We start from the raw sequence: 17,476 nt of genomic DNA on the forward strand, positions 1-17,476 counted from the left end.
GCGCGTCTTTGTTAGTAATCCTAACCATTAGCTAAGAGGCCTTAATTCTAATATGTTAGTTTAATACATGATTTTCTAGTCGAATCATGATTTACCAACCAATTAGTGATTATTGGTAATAATGAACTGCCCTTTTAAATCTAAGATCTGTTGCTCAACTCACTCTCATGCATTGGAAATGAACCTGAAGTGAAGTGGGCTGCGATATCGGTACGCAAGCAAATCAAATTTTATAGCGAAAAGAGATGTAATGTACTTAGTCTATAAAAAAAAAAAAACAAAATATTTCATATTTGGGCAGATAATGATCGAATTGGAACCCATCGGTTACATATTCTCGTTAAAAACTAACAAGATAATATCAAAAACCATTATTTCTGAAAAACTAAATTGAATTCCTTTGTCGGATCGTGATTTGCGGATTTCATTGTGATAAATTTGTTTATCAATTGTTAAGAACACACAGTTGGATAACAATTAAAACTCTAAACTTAAAACCTCCGATTAGTTTGTAATATGTCCTTAGTGCCTTAAGTAACGTAGAAGTTTTTGGACCGGCCCTTCAATAAGCTGAGCTAATGAAACGATAATACAAAAATAAAACCAAGCTCCACTGAATCTGGATTCCGATACAATATTTAAACGCTTTGTTCTTAAAAGTCAAGTACCGTAAACCGGGGTGACTTTGATAGGATTTCAATTTGTTTTTGGAATATTTTCCAACAGGTAAGGTTTTTCTCAAGATTATTATTTTTAAAACATGTACTGGGGTAGGCCACACAAAGTCCATGCACTATTTTGGAAAAAAAAAGTTTTTTCAATAGTGTTTAGAAAAATAGTTACGTTAAAAATTCTTAGTTTAAATTCCGGGGTGACTTTGATAGTCATAGTTTTTCTGGTTGAAATCATATTTAGGATGTTCAAACTTTATTTGTACGTTAAATGTACCATCACTAAAGTAGCTGATATAGTTTTTCAGAAAAAAAAATCAATGTTTATATTTAGTTAACTAAGTTTATAAGCTTTTTAACAAAATACATATAAATTTTAGGTACAATTGTTGAAAAGTCGGAATTTTGCCTGATATTTATTAAAACTAGTTTTGTTTATAAAATTATCGATTTATATTGCATTTTATACTGAATTAGAAGCAATCACAAGTTTTCACATTTTACATGAAATTTGTACAACTGAAATTGCTTATAAATATGGAGATTTTTTTAAATTGTGTTTCAAAAACACATATTATTTATTATTTACAAACTTACTTAACCTTCTCCTAGTGGAAAATTGTCCAAGGAATCCGAAAATGCATTCCGTTTTCCGATTCAAAATCATGTTCATTGAGAAAATCATGACACTTTGTTAAAGTTAAAAATGATGACTTTCATCAATATTTTCCTAACTATAGTAACCTAACTTTTTAAACTTTTCAAATTTTTTAGAACAGTTCTTCTTGAGGTACTTTGAATACTTTCTTACCATAGTCAGTATGATTCTAAACCTTTCCGTAAGTATTTTAATTGTACTCTTCATTTTGCTGAAAAATTGCGAACCTATCAAAGTAACCCCGGCTATCAAAGTCACCCCGTTTTACGGTATTATGTTTTGATTTTTAGTTTTTTTGATCAAAAATATTGTTTTCTAAACAATAATTCATAAAAGCGTATAAAATTTACATCGGATTTTGGATTCAGTGGAGCCAATTTTTTTTTTTTGCTTTGGGTAAATTTACGTTATTTTCATCGGAAATTTACATGTTTCTGAGCAACGTTTGTTCCGCACGATTACGTCGGATGACACTTAAATTTACAATGTGACACTTAAATTTACAAATTTACATCAATTATGTAAATTAGCATCATTAATGACGTGCACTTTTGGTACATCATAAATGATGTAAATTGGGTACTAAAGCCCTACACAGAAAAAAAATGTAAATTTACCCAACACTGAAACCATGTTTCATACGTAAACATGCTCAATGTAAATTTGAAAACCAATGTAAAGTGTTGTATTGCATTTAAAGGACCTTCATGTAAAATGAGATTCAACGTAATGCGTGTATCAAATGTAAATGAACCCTCAACCTCTGAAAAATGGAAAATTTGAAAAATGAAAAACATGTAAATTTAATTCAGATGTAAATTTAGTTGAAATGTAAACGCTAAAATCATGTATAGTTAAATTTCAAGGTTGCTTTGCGAATGACAGCTGAAGGGGAAAAAACAAAATTGATTCAATGTAATGTTTGGTGCGTAGTGAAATGGAAGTGTTTTGAAGAATCGTCATCACAAGTTAATGTTGGATTTATATTTTGTGTGCTGTTGATTTTCAGGGAAACTATAGATTGGGTCAAAACAAAACAACCGTACTCGTAGTTTTGCTGGCAAGTTCTTTTTCGACTGGTAAACGATTAGTTTGTATGTTTTTTGTTGTTCGAAGTTGGGTATTTGTTGCAATTTTTTCGACTTCCCGGTAAATCATACAAATTCTTGGCCGGATCTTATCCGTAAACTTATCCGGCAACATGTTTGGTTTGCTTATGTTTTTAGAATTCCGTAGTTCCGTAAGTTACAAAAGCGCGAAACCTCGGATGTAAACAAACAGTCTATCCCACTTGCTCTAGTGACATTTACGTTGAGTAAGAGGGGGACAGGCTGTTTGTATACATCAAAGGATTCGCCCTGTTGAAAATTTACTGCGGAATTATTTGTAGAATGAAAATTATTTCAATCTTGAAACAAAATTTGTCAGCACTAGACCAGACGTCTGCAGAAAATGATTCTGCAACTCTGTTTAAAAAAAACTGTGTTTACAAGCCACACTCACCTTTCAATTTTGCAAAAAAAATATATCCAGATGTTGAAGTACACTTGCTGGGGGCCGGGCACTTTCTGCTGAATGTGGCTTGTTCTCCATCTGTGTTGAATCCAATTCGGTGAGCAGCTTGGAAATCAAATAAAGATTGTCCGCAAGTTGGTCGTAGTTGGCAACAAAAGGAGCTCCACCGTGGAAAAGCTTTTGACTACATCCCGGGTTGAATCAGTACAACTTTCCTGCGTAAGATTGCCCGACTTAATTTCTTGGGAAACAACAGGTAAATATTGATATTGATTAAATTTACTTACTATCGATTGTTACGCTACCAGCAAGTAAACTCTCGACAATTTTTAAGCAAACTATATTAAACTTTTAAATTAGATGGAAAGAAGTTTTTTTGTATTCGAAAATTCGCAACACTAATGACAGTAATGACAGTTTTGAAACGCAAACAAAATATGTTTACAAACAAATCAATTTTTTTCGGAGTTTGCACGCAAAATTTGGCATGCAAAAAGGGAGTCTCCGAAATAAGCATTTACTCAAAATTGAGTATGCATACTGTAAGGAATAAATCAAGCCAAACAATGTAAATGGACCAAAGTCGCCAGATGATGTTTACATTATGAATGAACAGGATAGACTCATTGTTTACACTTCGACATAGGCTCATTTACATTGTTTTGCTAGAAATAGACGAATTAGATTAGATGTGTTTTAATCGGCCTGATTTTTCTTTTTTTTCAAATTTATTTTTATTTGTTAGAAATCTTCTTTTTCTTAATTTTATTTTTATTTTACGGCCATCTGAACCAATACTTCTAGATTTTTTTTTAAAGGTCCAATAAGCTATTGTGTTTCATATGTTTATAGTACTTAAAAAAAAAGAACTGGACTTAAATAATAATGCTTAATAACGTTTGTTGTTCGTTCAAAAGTAAAATGCAAAATAGCTTAGTGGGTCATGCAGGCTGGTTTTATCCGCTATCACGACTTAACTTTGTTTTGGGAGCATTTTAAAGACATATTTGCACTATCGAGGTTTTTAAGCGAAGATGGCGTTCGAATGGTGAACGCCCGAAATGTCAAAATCACGCAGTGGTACCAACATTACAAAACAAGTGTGCCATGGCATGACAGCCACATTTTTTTTCTAATGTTGGTGCTACTGCGCGATTTTGACATTTCGGGCGTTCACTATTCGAACGCCATCTTCGCTTAAAAACCTGGATATCAAGCAATTTTTAAACCGATTACTCAGAAATTGATTGAAACCCGATCGAAATACTTATTTGTTTATAAGATGAGCTTCCTTCCTTTGGATTACTGTATTGGATATTATATCAAAACAAAGTCGTACATATTTATTTAAATTTATTTCATTTTCATAAACTGTATGAAGCTCGGGAACAAAGCTTAAAAATAGTAAGAATTGATTCATTTAGGAGAATGCCACTTGAAAAAATATATACAAATAATTCAAGCAAAACATGTAACGGGCCAAAGTTGAATTTTATACAAACAGTCCATCCTTCTGGTAACGTTGTATTGCTTGAATTGGAACTCTTTCGACTTGTGAATTTTATTTAATGATTTTTTTTTTCGAACACTACAAGTGAAATCGGAGTAAACCAATTACTACACTACTGAAGTTAAAATAACTGGAACAACGTTTGAAAGAGGCGGTATGAACAATGTCATACCGCCCTTTCAAATGTTGCTCCAGAGTACAGTCGCTCTCCTACCCAATTTTGATTACACCAAACTCCGAAAAACCCCTTGAAATTGTACGACCAGTCTACCACCTCTACCACCTGACAGGTCATTGATTTCGAGTTTAGTTGTCAATTCAAAGTAAAGTACGGTATGCTGATCGGAAGGAACGCGGTCAAGAAATGTTGCGTGTTCTTTTCGTGACCCCCCCAAGAAAAGTTGACAGTTCGGTATGAGCGCGATTGACGGTGTGCGCGCTTGAGGTTCTTTCGAGGAAAAAATAAAAAGATTAAAAATATTCAAAAGTTATAATTAAGTAGATTATAAATGTTTATTCAAGAACTTTTAACAACAATTATAAACAAAATTAAGAAATCAATAATTGAACATTTCCTTAAAAAAAAACAGAAAATTCGAAATTCTTAAATTCTTAAACTAGAAAAACTATAATTAAAAAAATATGTAATTATGAAATAAGGAAATTAAAAAATTATGTAATTATGAAATAAGGAAATTCAAAAATTATGTAATTATGAAATAAGGAAATTAAAAAAATATAGGAAAGCAGGGAATTAGGAAATTTGGAAATTAGGAAATTTGAAATTAGGAAGTATTCGTTTTCGTTTTCGTTTTCGTTTTACGGAGCAAGGTGGGGGACGCGGCCTCAAGTCAGTCCAAGTCCGGTTTCTTGAGGAAAAAAGGGTAGTGGCCGAACTAGTATTGCATACCAAATGAACACCACCGGAAGATATAGGGGATCGGGAGGGGGAAGGTGAAAGAAAATTAGTGTAGGTGTGAGTAGTAAGAACTTGGATGACTTGAGCAGTTACGTTAATCTAACTTTAAAACTGAATATAGGAAATCTGAAATTATGATTCAATCAAAAACTCAATTGAGATTTATACAAAGGGAACCTATGATGTATTTCAAATCTAAAGGTAATCAAATAAATTAACTGGAAAATAAAAGATGAAAACTAACTTTCAAGGGCATTTTTTCTGGACCCCGTCCTGTCGCGTCCGTCAGTAGTCTTGTCGTACACTGCAACTAACTTTAATTTAACTAATCATTTATGTCCAATTATTCATTTCAGAAAAACTAACTAACTTGAAACAACAACCTCAACTAAACTGTCTGAAAGTAACTTGAATCTCAAATCCCCGAAATTTTAATTACAAAGCCAAACATTTCTTTGCCTATTTTTAAAACCTGTCATGCTGCTTCCAAAAACAATAAACATTAATGAAACGTTCATATTTTACAAGTTGAACACTCGTTGTTAAGACGACTATTTCGTGCCTTCCATTTCATAAGGGCACACAAGCTCTGCAAACAAGAGTGTATCCCTATCATATATCTTATGTAATTTGAGTGAAAGAGACACAATCCTGTTCACACCTGTGTGTCCTTTTGAAATGTTAGGCTCTATTTGATCGTCAAAACTCCAGTAGATCCTCGATTCGCAACAATGATCGATACAACCATAATCCGAAATCCGTTAGTTCAACAGATTAACGAATTTTGTCCGATATCATTTCATTATTGATTGATCGAGACTCTATGGATTTTTGGACAATTCAGAATGGTTAGTATACCACTTCAATTGAAATCAGAAATTCTGATAGGATTACTAAACTGGCTTACACATAACTGAAGTCTGGAATTATTAAACAACCTAGAAAAAGTTACAAAAAAACTAACTATTCCTCCCCATTATCAAACAGTTTTAAACCTGTTTCTAACAGATTTTACGAACAAGAATATTGAGACTCGAATAAACAATTTCAATATCTTGTAATTTTACATATTATAAAAGCTGTGATTTCTATCAACACAAGTATATAAATATAAAATAAATGTGTGATATATATCAACATCGGAAACCATCTTGGCAAATAGCCCTGAAACGACGGCAACGTGTGGTTCCATCTCCAGGGAATTTGAAATTAGGAAGTATTCCTTAGGAAATTAAATAAGGAAATTAGGAAATTAAATAAGGAAATTAGGATATTAAGAAGTGAGGAAGTTAGGAAATTGGGAAATTAGCATATCAGGAAACTAGGAAATTAGGAAGCTAAAGTAGTTAGGAAGTTAGGAAATTAGGAAGTAAGGACATTAGGAAGTTAGGAAATTAGGAAATTAGGAAATTAGGAAATCAGGAAATTAGGAAGTTAGGAAATTAGGAAACTAGGAAATTAGGAGTTTAGGAAGTAAGGAAGTTAAGAAATTAGGAAATTTGGAAATACAGAAATTAGGAAATAAGGAAAATAGGATATTCGGAAACTAGGAAATTAGGAAGTCAGGAAATTTGGAAATTATTAAATAAGGCTGGTACAAATTGGGAACAAATGTTTATTTTTTTTTTCTGAATTCTTAAATTCTTAGATTCTTAAATTCTTAAATTCCTCAATTCCTCAATTCTTAAATTCTTAAATTCTTAAATTCTTAAATTCTTAAATTCTTAAATTCTTAAATTCTTAAATTCTTAAATTCTTAAATTCTTAAATTCTTAAATTCTTAAATTCTTAAATTCTTAAATTCTTAAATTCTTAAATTCTTAAATTCTTAAATTCTTAAATTCTTAAATTCTTAAATTCTTAAATTCTTAAATTCTTAAATTCTTAAATTCTTAAATTCTTAAATTCTTAAATTCTTAAATTCTTAAATTCTTAAATTCTTAAATTCTTAAATTCTTAAATTCTTAAATTCTTAAATTCTTAAATTCTTAAATTCTTAAATTCTTAAATTCTTAAATTCTTAAATTCTTAAATTCTTAAATTCTTAAATTCTTAAATTCTTAAATTCTTAAATTCTTAAATTCTTAAATTCTTAAATTCTTAAATTCTTAAATTCTTAAATTCTTAAATTCTTAAATTCTTAAATTCTTAAATTCTTAAATTCTTAAATTCTTAAATTCTTAAATTCTTAAATTCTTAAATTCTTAAATTCTTAAATTCTTAAATTCTTAAATTCTTAAATTCTTAAATTCTTAAATTCTTAAATTCTTAAATTCTTAAATTCTTAAATTCTTAAATTCTTAAATTCTTAAATTCTTAAATTCTTAAATTCTTAAATTCTTAAATTCTTAAATTCTTAAATTCTTAAATTCTTAAATTCTTAAATTCTTAAATTCTTAAATTCTTAAATTCTTAAATTCTTAAATTCTTAAATTCTTAAATTCTTAAATTCTTAAATTCTTAAATTCTTAAATTCTTAAATTCTTAAATTCTTAAATTCTTAAATTCTTAAATTCTTAAATTCTTAAATTCTTAAATTCTTAAATTCTTAAATTCTTAAATTCTTAAATTCTTAAATTCTTAAATTCTTAAATTCTTAAATTCTTAAATTCTTAAATTCTTAAATTCTTAAATTCTTAAATTCTTAAATTCTTAAATTCTTAAATTCTTAAATTCTTAAATTCTTAAATTCTTAAAATTCTTAAATTCTTAAATTCTTAAATTCTTAAATTCTTAAATTCTTAAATTCTTAAATTCTTAAATTCTTAAATTCTTAAATTCTTAAATTCTTAAATTCTTAAATTCTTAAATTCTTAAATTCTTAAATTCTTAAATTCTTAAATTCTTAAATTCTTAAATTCTTAAATTCTTAAATTCTTAAATTCTTAAATTCTTAAATTCTTAAATTCTTAAATTCTTAAATTCTTAATTTTTCATTCTAGATTTTTTTAATTTTGGAAGAAATAGAGTTTTTGATTGTTATAATTTCGAGGTTTTCGTAAATTTGTAATTACGAATTCCTATGTTTCCGATTTTTAAAACTTTTGAAATTTCGACTTGTACATTCGTTCCGAGTTTTAACATTTTTGAGCTATTGAATTTATAAAAACTTTAATATTAAAATTATTATTCAATTCTGCATATTTTTTATTTTTTATTTCCAAATTTCAGATTTTTGTTGAAATTTTCTTTATTATTTAAAAAAAAATGTTATTTGAAATTTCTGAAATGTTTGATATTTCATATTTTTGAATTTGTTGTTAGGTTGGATTTCGAAATTTCAGATTATTATTGCATTTTCAGTAAGAACATAGATATTTGTATGATTATTGTCAAGTTTAATTTCACTCTGATTTACTTCATTTTGGTCCCGCGAGTGTGGATCAATCAGACAGCGCAGGGGACTCGTAATACAGAGTACTGGTTGGTACTAGCAATAAATAGTTGGTGACACGATGGCCGACATCTATAAAGACAACTTCTTTTTTTACTCCATTTCGACCAACAATCTAAATCTGTCCTTTATATTTCAATATTCTGCATTTTGAGATTCGGCGGGAATTTTAAATATTATTATATCCAATACAAAATTATTTAAACGTTTGTAATTATCAGTCGCATTCAAAAAAGAAAATGACAATTCTTTGATTTTTTCATCAAAACATATTACAAACAAGCACCGCGCGAAGAAACGTCAAACGCAATCTTTCCGTTTCTGTTACTTTTCAGCTGCGTACCGCTTAAGAAAAATCTTTTCGTGACCCTTTCCTTGACCGTTTCTTGGGCGTTTTTTTGTATGGAGTTTTGCGTTCCTTCCCATCTGCGTATCAGCCTTAAACAAAAACAAGATTTCCAACGATGCGTTTCTGTTCAAGAACTCGATTCTATTTGCGTGACGGTGGAGGAGTTTGGCAGATCACGTCGAAGCCATCACGGACTTTGTGGACAACGGTGGAAAGGTGCTGGTGGCGGGAAGTTCCAGCGCCGGGGTGAATTATTGTCTTCGGAGCCGGAAAATTCAATCGATTCGGACAGCAGCGCGTACTCGTACATTCCGGAAGTCCCGTTCAAGGAGTATAGGAGTATCATCACACGATCGAATCGCTCGCCGAAAGCGGCTTGTGGCAGCCATTCGTGGTTGCTGACATCCAGCTGAAGTTTGTGAGCATCGATCCGTCAATCCGGACCATGCTGAAGCCGATCGGTGGAGGACGCTACGAGACCAAGTTCGAAATTCTGGACGTTTACGGCGTGTACCAGTTCAAGGTGGACTCCGACCGCAGCTGTACTCTAAGACGCAGGTCTCACACCCATTACGAGTGGTTCATCCCGAGCATCTACGTACTACGAGATTACGGAACTGCTGGTGGAACAAGGGTTGAAGTGTACTTCACTGCACGAGGCTTCCGCCAAAGGCAAACCCAAAACTCGTTAATCGTTGATCAAGGTAAGAATCTGCTCGTAAATGAGGTACCTGTGTTAAAACTGCTTTCTTCCATGTAGCGCAGCGCGTAAGTTACAAGACAAACCGACGGTGCTGGACCTGGTGCAAAGTTGGCAATCGAAAACCGAACCTGCTACGGGCAATTCACCCTACTTTAAGGAATCGCGGTAAGTGTCAGTCGACAACATCAACTACAGGAAAGTGCATGGTTGCAACATGAATTTGCGTCCTTCAGATGATCTCGGTTGATTGAATGAATGCTTAAATTTAGTAACTAATCTCCTTTCATTTCTTATCAGCTGGTCTTAACTACTTGGTGGTGGAATATGTGGTGGAGAATGGTGCTGACTTAAACGCACATGACAAGGGATGACTGATCAGCTTGCTTCGTCGTTCGACCATCTGGATATCGGACGGTTCTGATCGCCAATTACACGAGTCTGGATCTGGCTGCAGCTGAGGACGTCAAATTCTTGTTTCAGGGTGGGACTTCGCAAGCACCCACCGTGCCCAGTGGCAACGCTGGATTGCTTTGCGACCACTTGCTCTCCGACCAAAAATCTTCCGCCTACGGACACCTTAATCACTATCAATTGCAGTTTCTTGAATGGACGAGGCAGGTGGGACAAATTTTTAAACATCAGAATAAATTGCAGAACTAATTTTGTATTTATGTTGCAGGTCCCGGTCCTCAGGTGCCTCATTCTGGCGCAGGATGCCGAATTAAATGTCGAAATGCTGCATGACGACGAAACACTGCAGAAGGTCGTCAATGTCCGCCGTCTTCGCTAGTTGGCAGTTTCAACATTTGTTCGAGGTTTGGATCTGCATAGCTGTAAGTATTGAATGCTTTTGATTTTCAAGTCAATTCCGCAGAGCTAAAGTCACAAATTATAAGAGCATTAAGGTAACTTTTTTGCGTTTAGTATAATTTCATATTACTCCGTTGAATTGGTGGGTCTCGTGGCGCAGGGGTAGCGGCTTCGGCTGCCGATCCCGATGATGCTATGAGTCGCGGGTTCGATTCCCGCCTTATCCACTGAGCTTCTATCGGATGGTGAAGTAAAACGTCGGTCCCGGTTTCTCCTGTCTCGTCAGAGGCGCTGGAGCAGAAATCCCACGTTAGAGGAAGGCCATGCCCCGGGGGGCGTAGTGCCAATAGTTTCGTTTTAGTTTCGTTTCCGTTGAATTTGAAATCTGATGCTTTTCTGAAAGCTTTTCGTCAATTGTAGTTTGGAATTATTTTCATTTGTTTATTTCTGAACGATTATAAGAACTGTTTCAATAAAGTTCAGTTCTTCAATCGATTAGATAATCAAACAAGAGAACGATTTTCAAACAACATTTGGCTACAAAAGCATTTGAAATTTACATCGGATTTAAAATTCAACGGAGTAAAAAAAAATCGGCTTCGGTAGATTTACATCATTTTCATCGGAAATTTACATGTTTTGAAAGCGCTGTTTGTTCGGCAGATTTACGTCGGAAGACATGTAAATTTCAGATGAAGTTGTTGTAAATTAGCATCATTAATGACGTGCACTTTTGGTACATCATAAATGATGTAAATTTACCGGATTTTTTTTCACAGAAAAAAAATGTAAATTTACCCAACACTGAAACCATGTTTTAAACGTAAACAAGCTCAATGTAATTTTGAAATTCGTTGTAAAACGTTGTATTGCATTTAAACGACCTTATCGTAAAATGAGATTCAATGTAATGCATAAATCTCACTGAAATGAAAATTTTGAATCTGAAAAATCCTAAATTTGAAACTTGGAAAAGCTTGTAAAGTTGTTTTTGATGTAAATTTGATTTGATGATGATGATTTCTCTGGGATGTACTCAGATAAAGAGTGACTTTTATTGCCTGTGATTCAGACGAAGATTTAACCGTGTTTCAACCGATTTGCCGACTTTATCGAAGTTTGGAGTTGTAAAGTCCCGTGTGCTGCAGCCGATGTCCATGGAGTACGCGCAGTTCGTCAACTAGCTGAGGAATTACAAGGCGATAAAGTTTTGCTGAAACGAGTCATACATTCCATCCCAGGCCACGCCATTTTGCTGCTGAAATCGTATAGTGGCACTCACGGTTCATTCCACGGTTCACTCGCTGTTACACATACTACTGCCATCAGAACCAAAACAAAACCTACGATGAGCTTCAAGCGATCGAGGGAAGACTTGACCAAATCGGACCCGGAGGAAGAGCCTGTGCAATCTCTGGATGAGCTCTTTTCTCGAATGAAAACGATGTTCGAGCAAACCAACGCGAGGATTGAAAACTGTAAGTCGGATCTACAGTCAGAGTTTGCCGTTCTTCGCGAAGACATGCAGCAGTTCAAAACCGAGTGCTCCAACAATGTCAACAAGCTGTCTGCTGATCTAACCAAGACCCGGGACAACGTCAGCCTCAACTATGAACGGATCCTCGTCTGCGGGAAACTGAATGATCTGCTGCTGTCTGGTGTGCCCTATCAGTCTTCAGAAAACATCTCTAACTACGTCAGGAGCGTCTCGCTTGCTTTGGGCTACAGTGATCAAGATCGTCCTTTGATTTACACGAAAAGGCTGGCTCGCCTTCCAATCGCTGATGGTACTGCTCCCCCTTTGCTGCTTCAGTTTACCTTCAGAGCAGCACGAGATGAATTTTACCGACGATATCTCTCGTCGCGTAACCTGTCGTTGTCACACCTGGGTTTTTCTGTCAACAAGCGGATCTACCTGAACGAGAATCTGACAGAACTCGCTAGATCGATCAAAGGGAGTGCTCTCAAAATGAAAAAGGACGGCAAACTGCACAGTGTCTTCACCAAGGACGGATTCGTGCAAGTGAAGGACCGCGCGGAGGATGAAGCTCGGCCAGTACATTCTGTGGAGCAGCTGGCCAACAAACCCTTTCCTTGAAAACGCCCTCTTTTCCTTCCCACAACATCCATGATTCCTTTCCTTGATCCCGGTGTTTCAGTCCTTCCTGAAAGTTAAACCCTTCCTGAACAAGTTATTCATCTTCCTTCTAAGTTAATCCTTGACTCCTATCCTTAGTTAGTCCGTGACTCCTTCCTTCCTAAAAGTCTTCTGGTGAACGTGGTGTACTGACTGCTGGAGTGCTGGGAATGCTGCTGGAGTGGGAATGCTGCTGGAGTGGGAATGCTGCTGGAGTGCTGGGAATGCTGCTGGAGGGCTGTGAATGCTGTTGCTGTTTCGGATGCTGTAGATGTTGTTGCTGTTGGACTCTGCTGCCGCTTGCGATGGTCTTTGCAATTCTGACCTGCTGAGGACTGCTTTTAAGTAATATTTCTGTCTATCCTTTCTACCTACTCTTCTCTATTCTACCCTATTCTTTTTGATGCTATTCTTCGTGAAACACACATTTCGATAAAAGTTTTTATAATTGGCTTGAAAATCTAAGAAGTATGATAAACGATCACTCTTTATTGTTTTGCTCTGTTAATTTCATAATGCCAACCCTTTGTATGCATTCTTCACCTTTCCCGTCATTTGTTCGCGATGTTGGCTAGTAATGGCTTAGCCCCGAATGCAAATCAAAACGCGTCCATCCCACGTATTGTGATGAACTGTGCAATGGAATCTGATAAGCTCAACATATGTCATTTGAATATCCAAAGTTTATGTGCGAGAAGTTTGAGCAAGCTTGAAGAATTTAAGCTATGTTTTACTAATAGTAAAGCAAACATTATTTGTGTAACTGAAACTTGGCTTACAGATAAGATTGAAGACGAATTGATATCCATTGATGGTTACGAATTGATTAGACATGATAGGAACCAGCAAACTCGTGGAGGTGGTATTTGTGTGTATTTTAAAACAGACATACACTGTAAAATTTTGTCATGTTCTAAAAATGATGCCAATAATATAACTGAATTTATGATTCTTGAAATTGAAATCGCTGGAGAAAAAGTTTTACTTGGTGTTTTTTTATAATCCTCCAAGAGTTGATTGTTCAACTGTTCTCTCTCAAAAATTAGCTGATCATTCCTTAAATTACAATAAAATTATACTTATAGGTGATTTCAATACAGACATCAGAAAATCATGTGCTCATACAGACAATCCAAATGTTACTGACACATATGGATTAAATTGCATAAATACACTATCTACACATTTTCATTATGGAGGTAGTTCAATGATTGATCTTCTCTTAACAAATGATCCAAATTTTGTTCTTAAATTTAACCAAGTTTCTGCTTCCTGTTTCTCAAGACATGACATAATATTCTCAACTTTAAATCTAAATACTTCAAATACAAAAACCTACAATTTATTTAGGAATTATAACAAAATTAATTTGCCAGCTTTAGATCATGCTGTGGCTTCTATTAATTGGGATCTCTTGTATTCAATTACAGATCCTGAAATTGCACTTGATGTTTTTAATGTTAATATTAAAAAACTTTTCGAAAAATTCGTTCCTTTGTGTAAATATATGCCAAAACAAAATCCATGGTTTAACAACGATATTAATAAAGCTATGATTGAAATGGTTTATGGAAAGCGGATAGAAGTACCTTAAGGTTTGATGAGTTTAAGATGCTTCGGAATAGGGTTACTAATTTAATTAATATTGCCAAGTCAAAATACGTTTCTAACCAGATAAACACTACAGAAACAAGTAAAACTTTATGGAAAAAACTCAAAGTCATTAATGTCAAAAGTAAACAACCGCGAACAGAGAAATTTTTGAATTCTAACAATGAAATAAATGACTATTTTAGTTCTAATTTTACACAAGATAATTCCTCTCCTCGTACCTTGCTGCCTAATAATAATGGATTCAAATTCTCAACAGTAGAAACAGTTGATGTTATTTTAGCACTTAGTTCTGTTAAGTCTGACGCAATCGGTCTTGACCAAATACCTCTTAAATTTATTAAGCTGATATTACCTTTAGTTGTAGATAAAATAACGTATATTTTCAATTTAGCCATCTCAACATCTAAATTCCCAAGAGCTTGGAAGTCAGCAAAAATTATTCCAGTTAAAAAGAAACCGAGAAGTCTTGCTTTAGATAATTTACGCCCAATTAGTATTTTGCCTGCTCTTTCTAAAGTTTTTGAGAAAATTTTGAAAATTCAAATACAAACTTATCTGAATAATTTTGATTATTTACATGAATTTCAGTCAGGATTCAGATCTAAACATAGTACAACTACAGCCTTACTTAAAGTACATGATGATTTATTAAAAATAATAGATCGCAAAGGAGTTGCGTTTTTATTGTTTATAGATTTTTCCAAAGCTTTTGATCGTGTTTCTCACTCTAAATTAATCAATAAATTATCGTTAAAATATAACTTTTCTATTGAAGCAGCAAAATTAATTCAGTCTTATTTAACCGGAAGAACTCAGTCTGTTTTTTCTAATTTCACATTGTCTAGCCCTGTTGATATAATTTCTGGTGTACCGCAAGGTTCAATTCTTGGTCCAATTTTATTTTCCCTTTTTATAAACGATCTACCATCCGTTCTTAAGAATTGTATGATTCACATTTTTGCAGACGATGTTCAACTGTATTTAGCCTCAAATTCTCTCACCGTTACTGAAATGGCACGGCTTTTAAATTAAGATTTGTGTGAAATTCTCCGCTGGTCTACCCGTAATTTTTTGCCAATCAATTCTTCTAAGACCAAAGTTATGTTCATTTCTCGGAACAAATGAGTCTCTTCTTTACCTGTAATTTTTCTTGGACAAAATATCATTGAATATGTTACTAGTGCATTAAATCTTGGAATAATAATGAAAAATAATCTAGAATGGGATTGCCATATAAACGGACAATGTAGAAAAATTTACAACGGCCTTAGGCATTTGAAAATCACTTCTAGCATGTTGCCGGTACAAACAAAGCTTAGACTGTTTAAATCTCTTTTACTTCCACATTTTATCTATGGCGATGCACTTTTTCTTAATGCTGCTGCTAACTCTATAAATAAATTACGTGTTGCCTTAAACGCGTGCGTACGTTACATCTTTAATCTATCAAGATATGCTAGGGTTTCACACCTTCAGCATAATCTACTTGGTTGTTCATTTAATAACTTTTATAAGCTTAGGTCCTGTTTTACTTTATTTAAAATTATAAATACCTCTACCCCTAGATATTTAGCAGAAAAACTCCAAATTTCTCGCAGTATACGTACTAGAAATTACATAATACCACAGCACAGATCATCACATTACAATGAAAGCTTTTTTGTTAGGGGCGTTGCTAATTGGAATCAACTTCCTGTCGTTATTAAAAATATTCGTTCTCCGATCGAGTTTCGAAAAGAATGCATAAATTGGTTGGGCATGAGAAATTAACAAGCGCTGGTAGTGATTAAGTTTGGCAAAGCCATATAATAATAAGAAGAACTACACACTCTTGAACTCTGATTGTAGTAATTTAAAAGGAGCAGTCCTTACTCTACATGTATAAATAAAGAATTGAATTGAATTGAATTGAAATTTTGTCAATGTAAACTAATAGAGCATTTAAATTTCATTCAAAACCATATTTCGAAAATGACAGCTCAAACAAGTGACGAAAATCAGTGCAATGTTGTGAAAGTTTAGCGCGCATCAATTTAGAGCTGTTTTGGATTAAGTGCTCGATTTTACGGAAAAACAAACTTGGAAAACGTTATGCTGGATGCAGGTAATCGAGGTAATCCGAGACTATTGGAAAACAATGGATGCCGAATGGAATAACTTCAAATCAATCGCAGGAAGCATATTCTAGACTTTTTTTATTAGGTCTTAAAAACAAATGTAAACATTGAGTGTATTCCGCTTACTCCGATGGATATTGACGTAAGGTGTGAAAGGGATAGACTCAATGTTTACATTTGTTTAGGACTTAACCAAAAAAAGTCGTGTTATGTTTGTTGTTTAAGTCCAGAGTTTTTTTTTGAAAAGGACCAATAAACTATTCTCTTCCATATGTTTATAGGACCTAATCAAAAAAAACTCTAGAAGTGTCGTTTATGAAATGGTTCAACTTAAGAAAAACGTAAGTATTCAAACTTAGTTCCCTATAATGGTAATAAATTGTGTTTTAATTTACAATTTAGGACACAAACATCCCGTCATTCATAGTTAAACCACTTGTGGCTGGTTCCGCTGCAAATAAACGGTGGAGGAAACAATTTTCAAAATTGATGCCGGAAGTCGGAAGGCAAAAAGGGAACAGAATTTGGAACCCGACCCCATTTTACGCGTTTGTCTTGGATACAGCAGGATGTCCTTCTGGAACGCTTGGCGTGAAACACAGCAAATAGACCGAGAAGGTAAGCTTACCAAAAGTTAACGGGCGCGAATCGATTTTGATGTTCTGGGCATATTCACAAACCACCACTGGAACGGCAACTTTCGATCAGAAACTCCTTTGAATTCTGATACCGACGGATTCCGGCATGCACCACGGTAGAGGGGCACCAACGGTAGATGAAACTTCTTCACGGGACTGGTGAAGGGACGTCGGTGCATTTTTACGGGCAAAATTTGTTGCCAGCTGCTTGCACGATTTTTTTTCCGGCGGGTCACTGCTGCACATATTTTTGTTGGCCGTTTTTTCTCGAAAATGATGATATTTATGTAGTTGTTGATGATTTTTGCTACGAATTTCAATTTGAATAACGAATTTTCACACTTTCATGCGCATTTACAATTTTTAAACTTTCTTCGGAAATGAAAACATATTTTGAATCAAATGGTTTGTCAAAGTTGTCGGAGTTACAAACACGGCTAT

The 17,476-nt window shown here is 33.9% G+C and overlaps 2 protein-coding genes and 1 long non-coding RNA gene across 3 annotated transcripts in view; 1 reads left to right on the forward strand and 2 right to left on the reverse strand.

The window, feature by feature from the left end:
- Positions 1–17,476, reverse strand: part of LOC120430070 (E3 ubiquitin-protein ligase UBR1) — a 97,260-nt gene that overhangs the window by 43,591 nt on the left and 36,193 nt on the right. The gene's annotated exons all lie outside the window — the stretch shown is intronic.
- LOC128092531 (uncharacterized) lies at positions 2,276–7,083 on the reverse strand. The gene is made up of 2 exons (XR_008211842.1): positions 3,132–7,083; positions 2,276–3,059 (listed from the first exon to the last, which is right to left on the reverse strand). It is a non-coding gene; the product is annotated as an uncharacterized LOC128092531 (long non-coding RNA).
- LOC120430072 (uncharacterized) lies at positions 11,878–12,627 on the forward strand. The gene has a single exon (XM_039595164.2). The coding sequence runs from the start codon at positions 11,878–11,880 to the stop codon at positions 12,625–12,627; it is 750 nt and encodes a 249-aa protein (XP_039451098.1).

This window comes from Culex pipiens, chromosome 1, assembly GCF_016801865.2.
Source record: "Culex pipiens pallens isolate TS chromosome 1, TS_CPP_V2, whole genome shotgun sequence".
In the NCBI taxonomy this organism is placed as follows: Eukaryota; Metazoa; Arthropoda; class Insecta; order Diptera; family Culicidae; genus Culex; species Culex pipiens.

What these genes read in the sequence shown, in the direction of transcription:
- LOC120430072 (XM_039595164.2), top strand. Translation starts at nt 11,878, where the DNA reads ATGAGCTTCAAGCGATCGAGGGAAGACTTGACCAAATCGGACCCGGAG.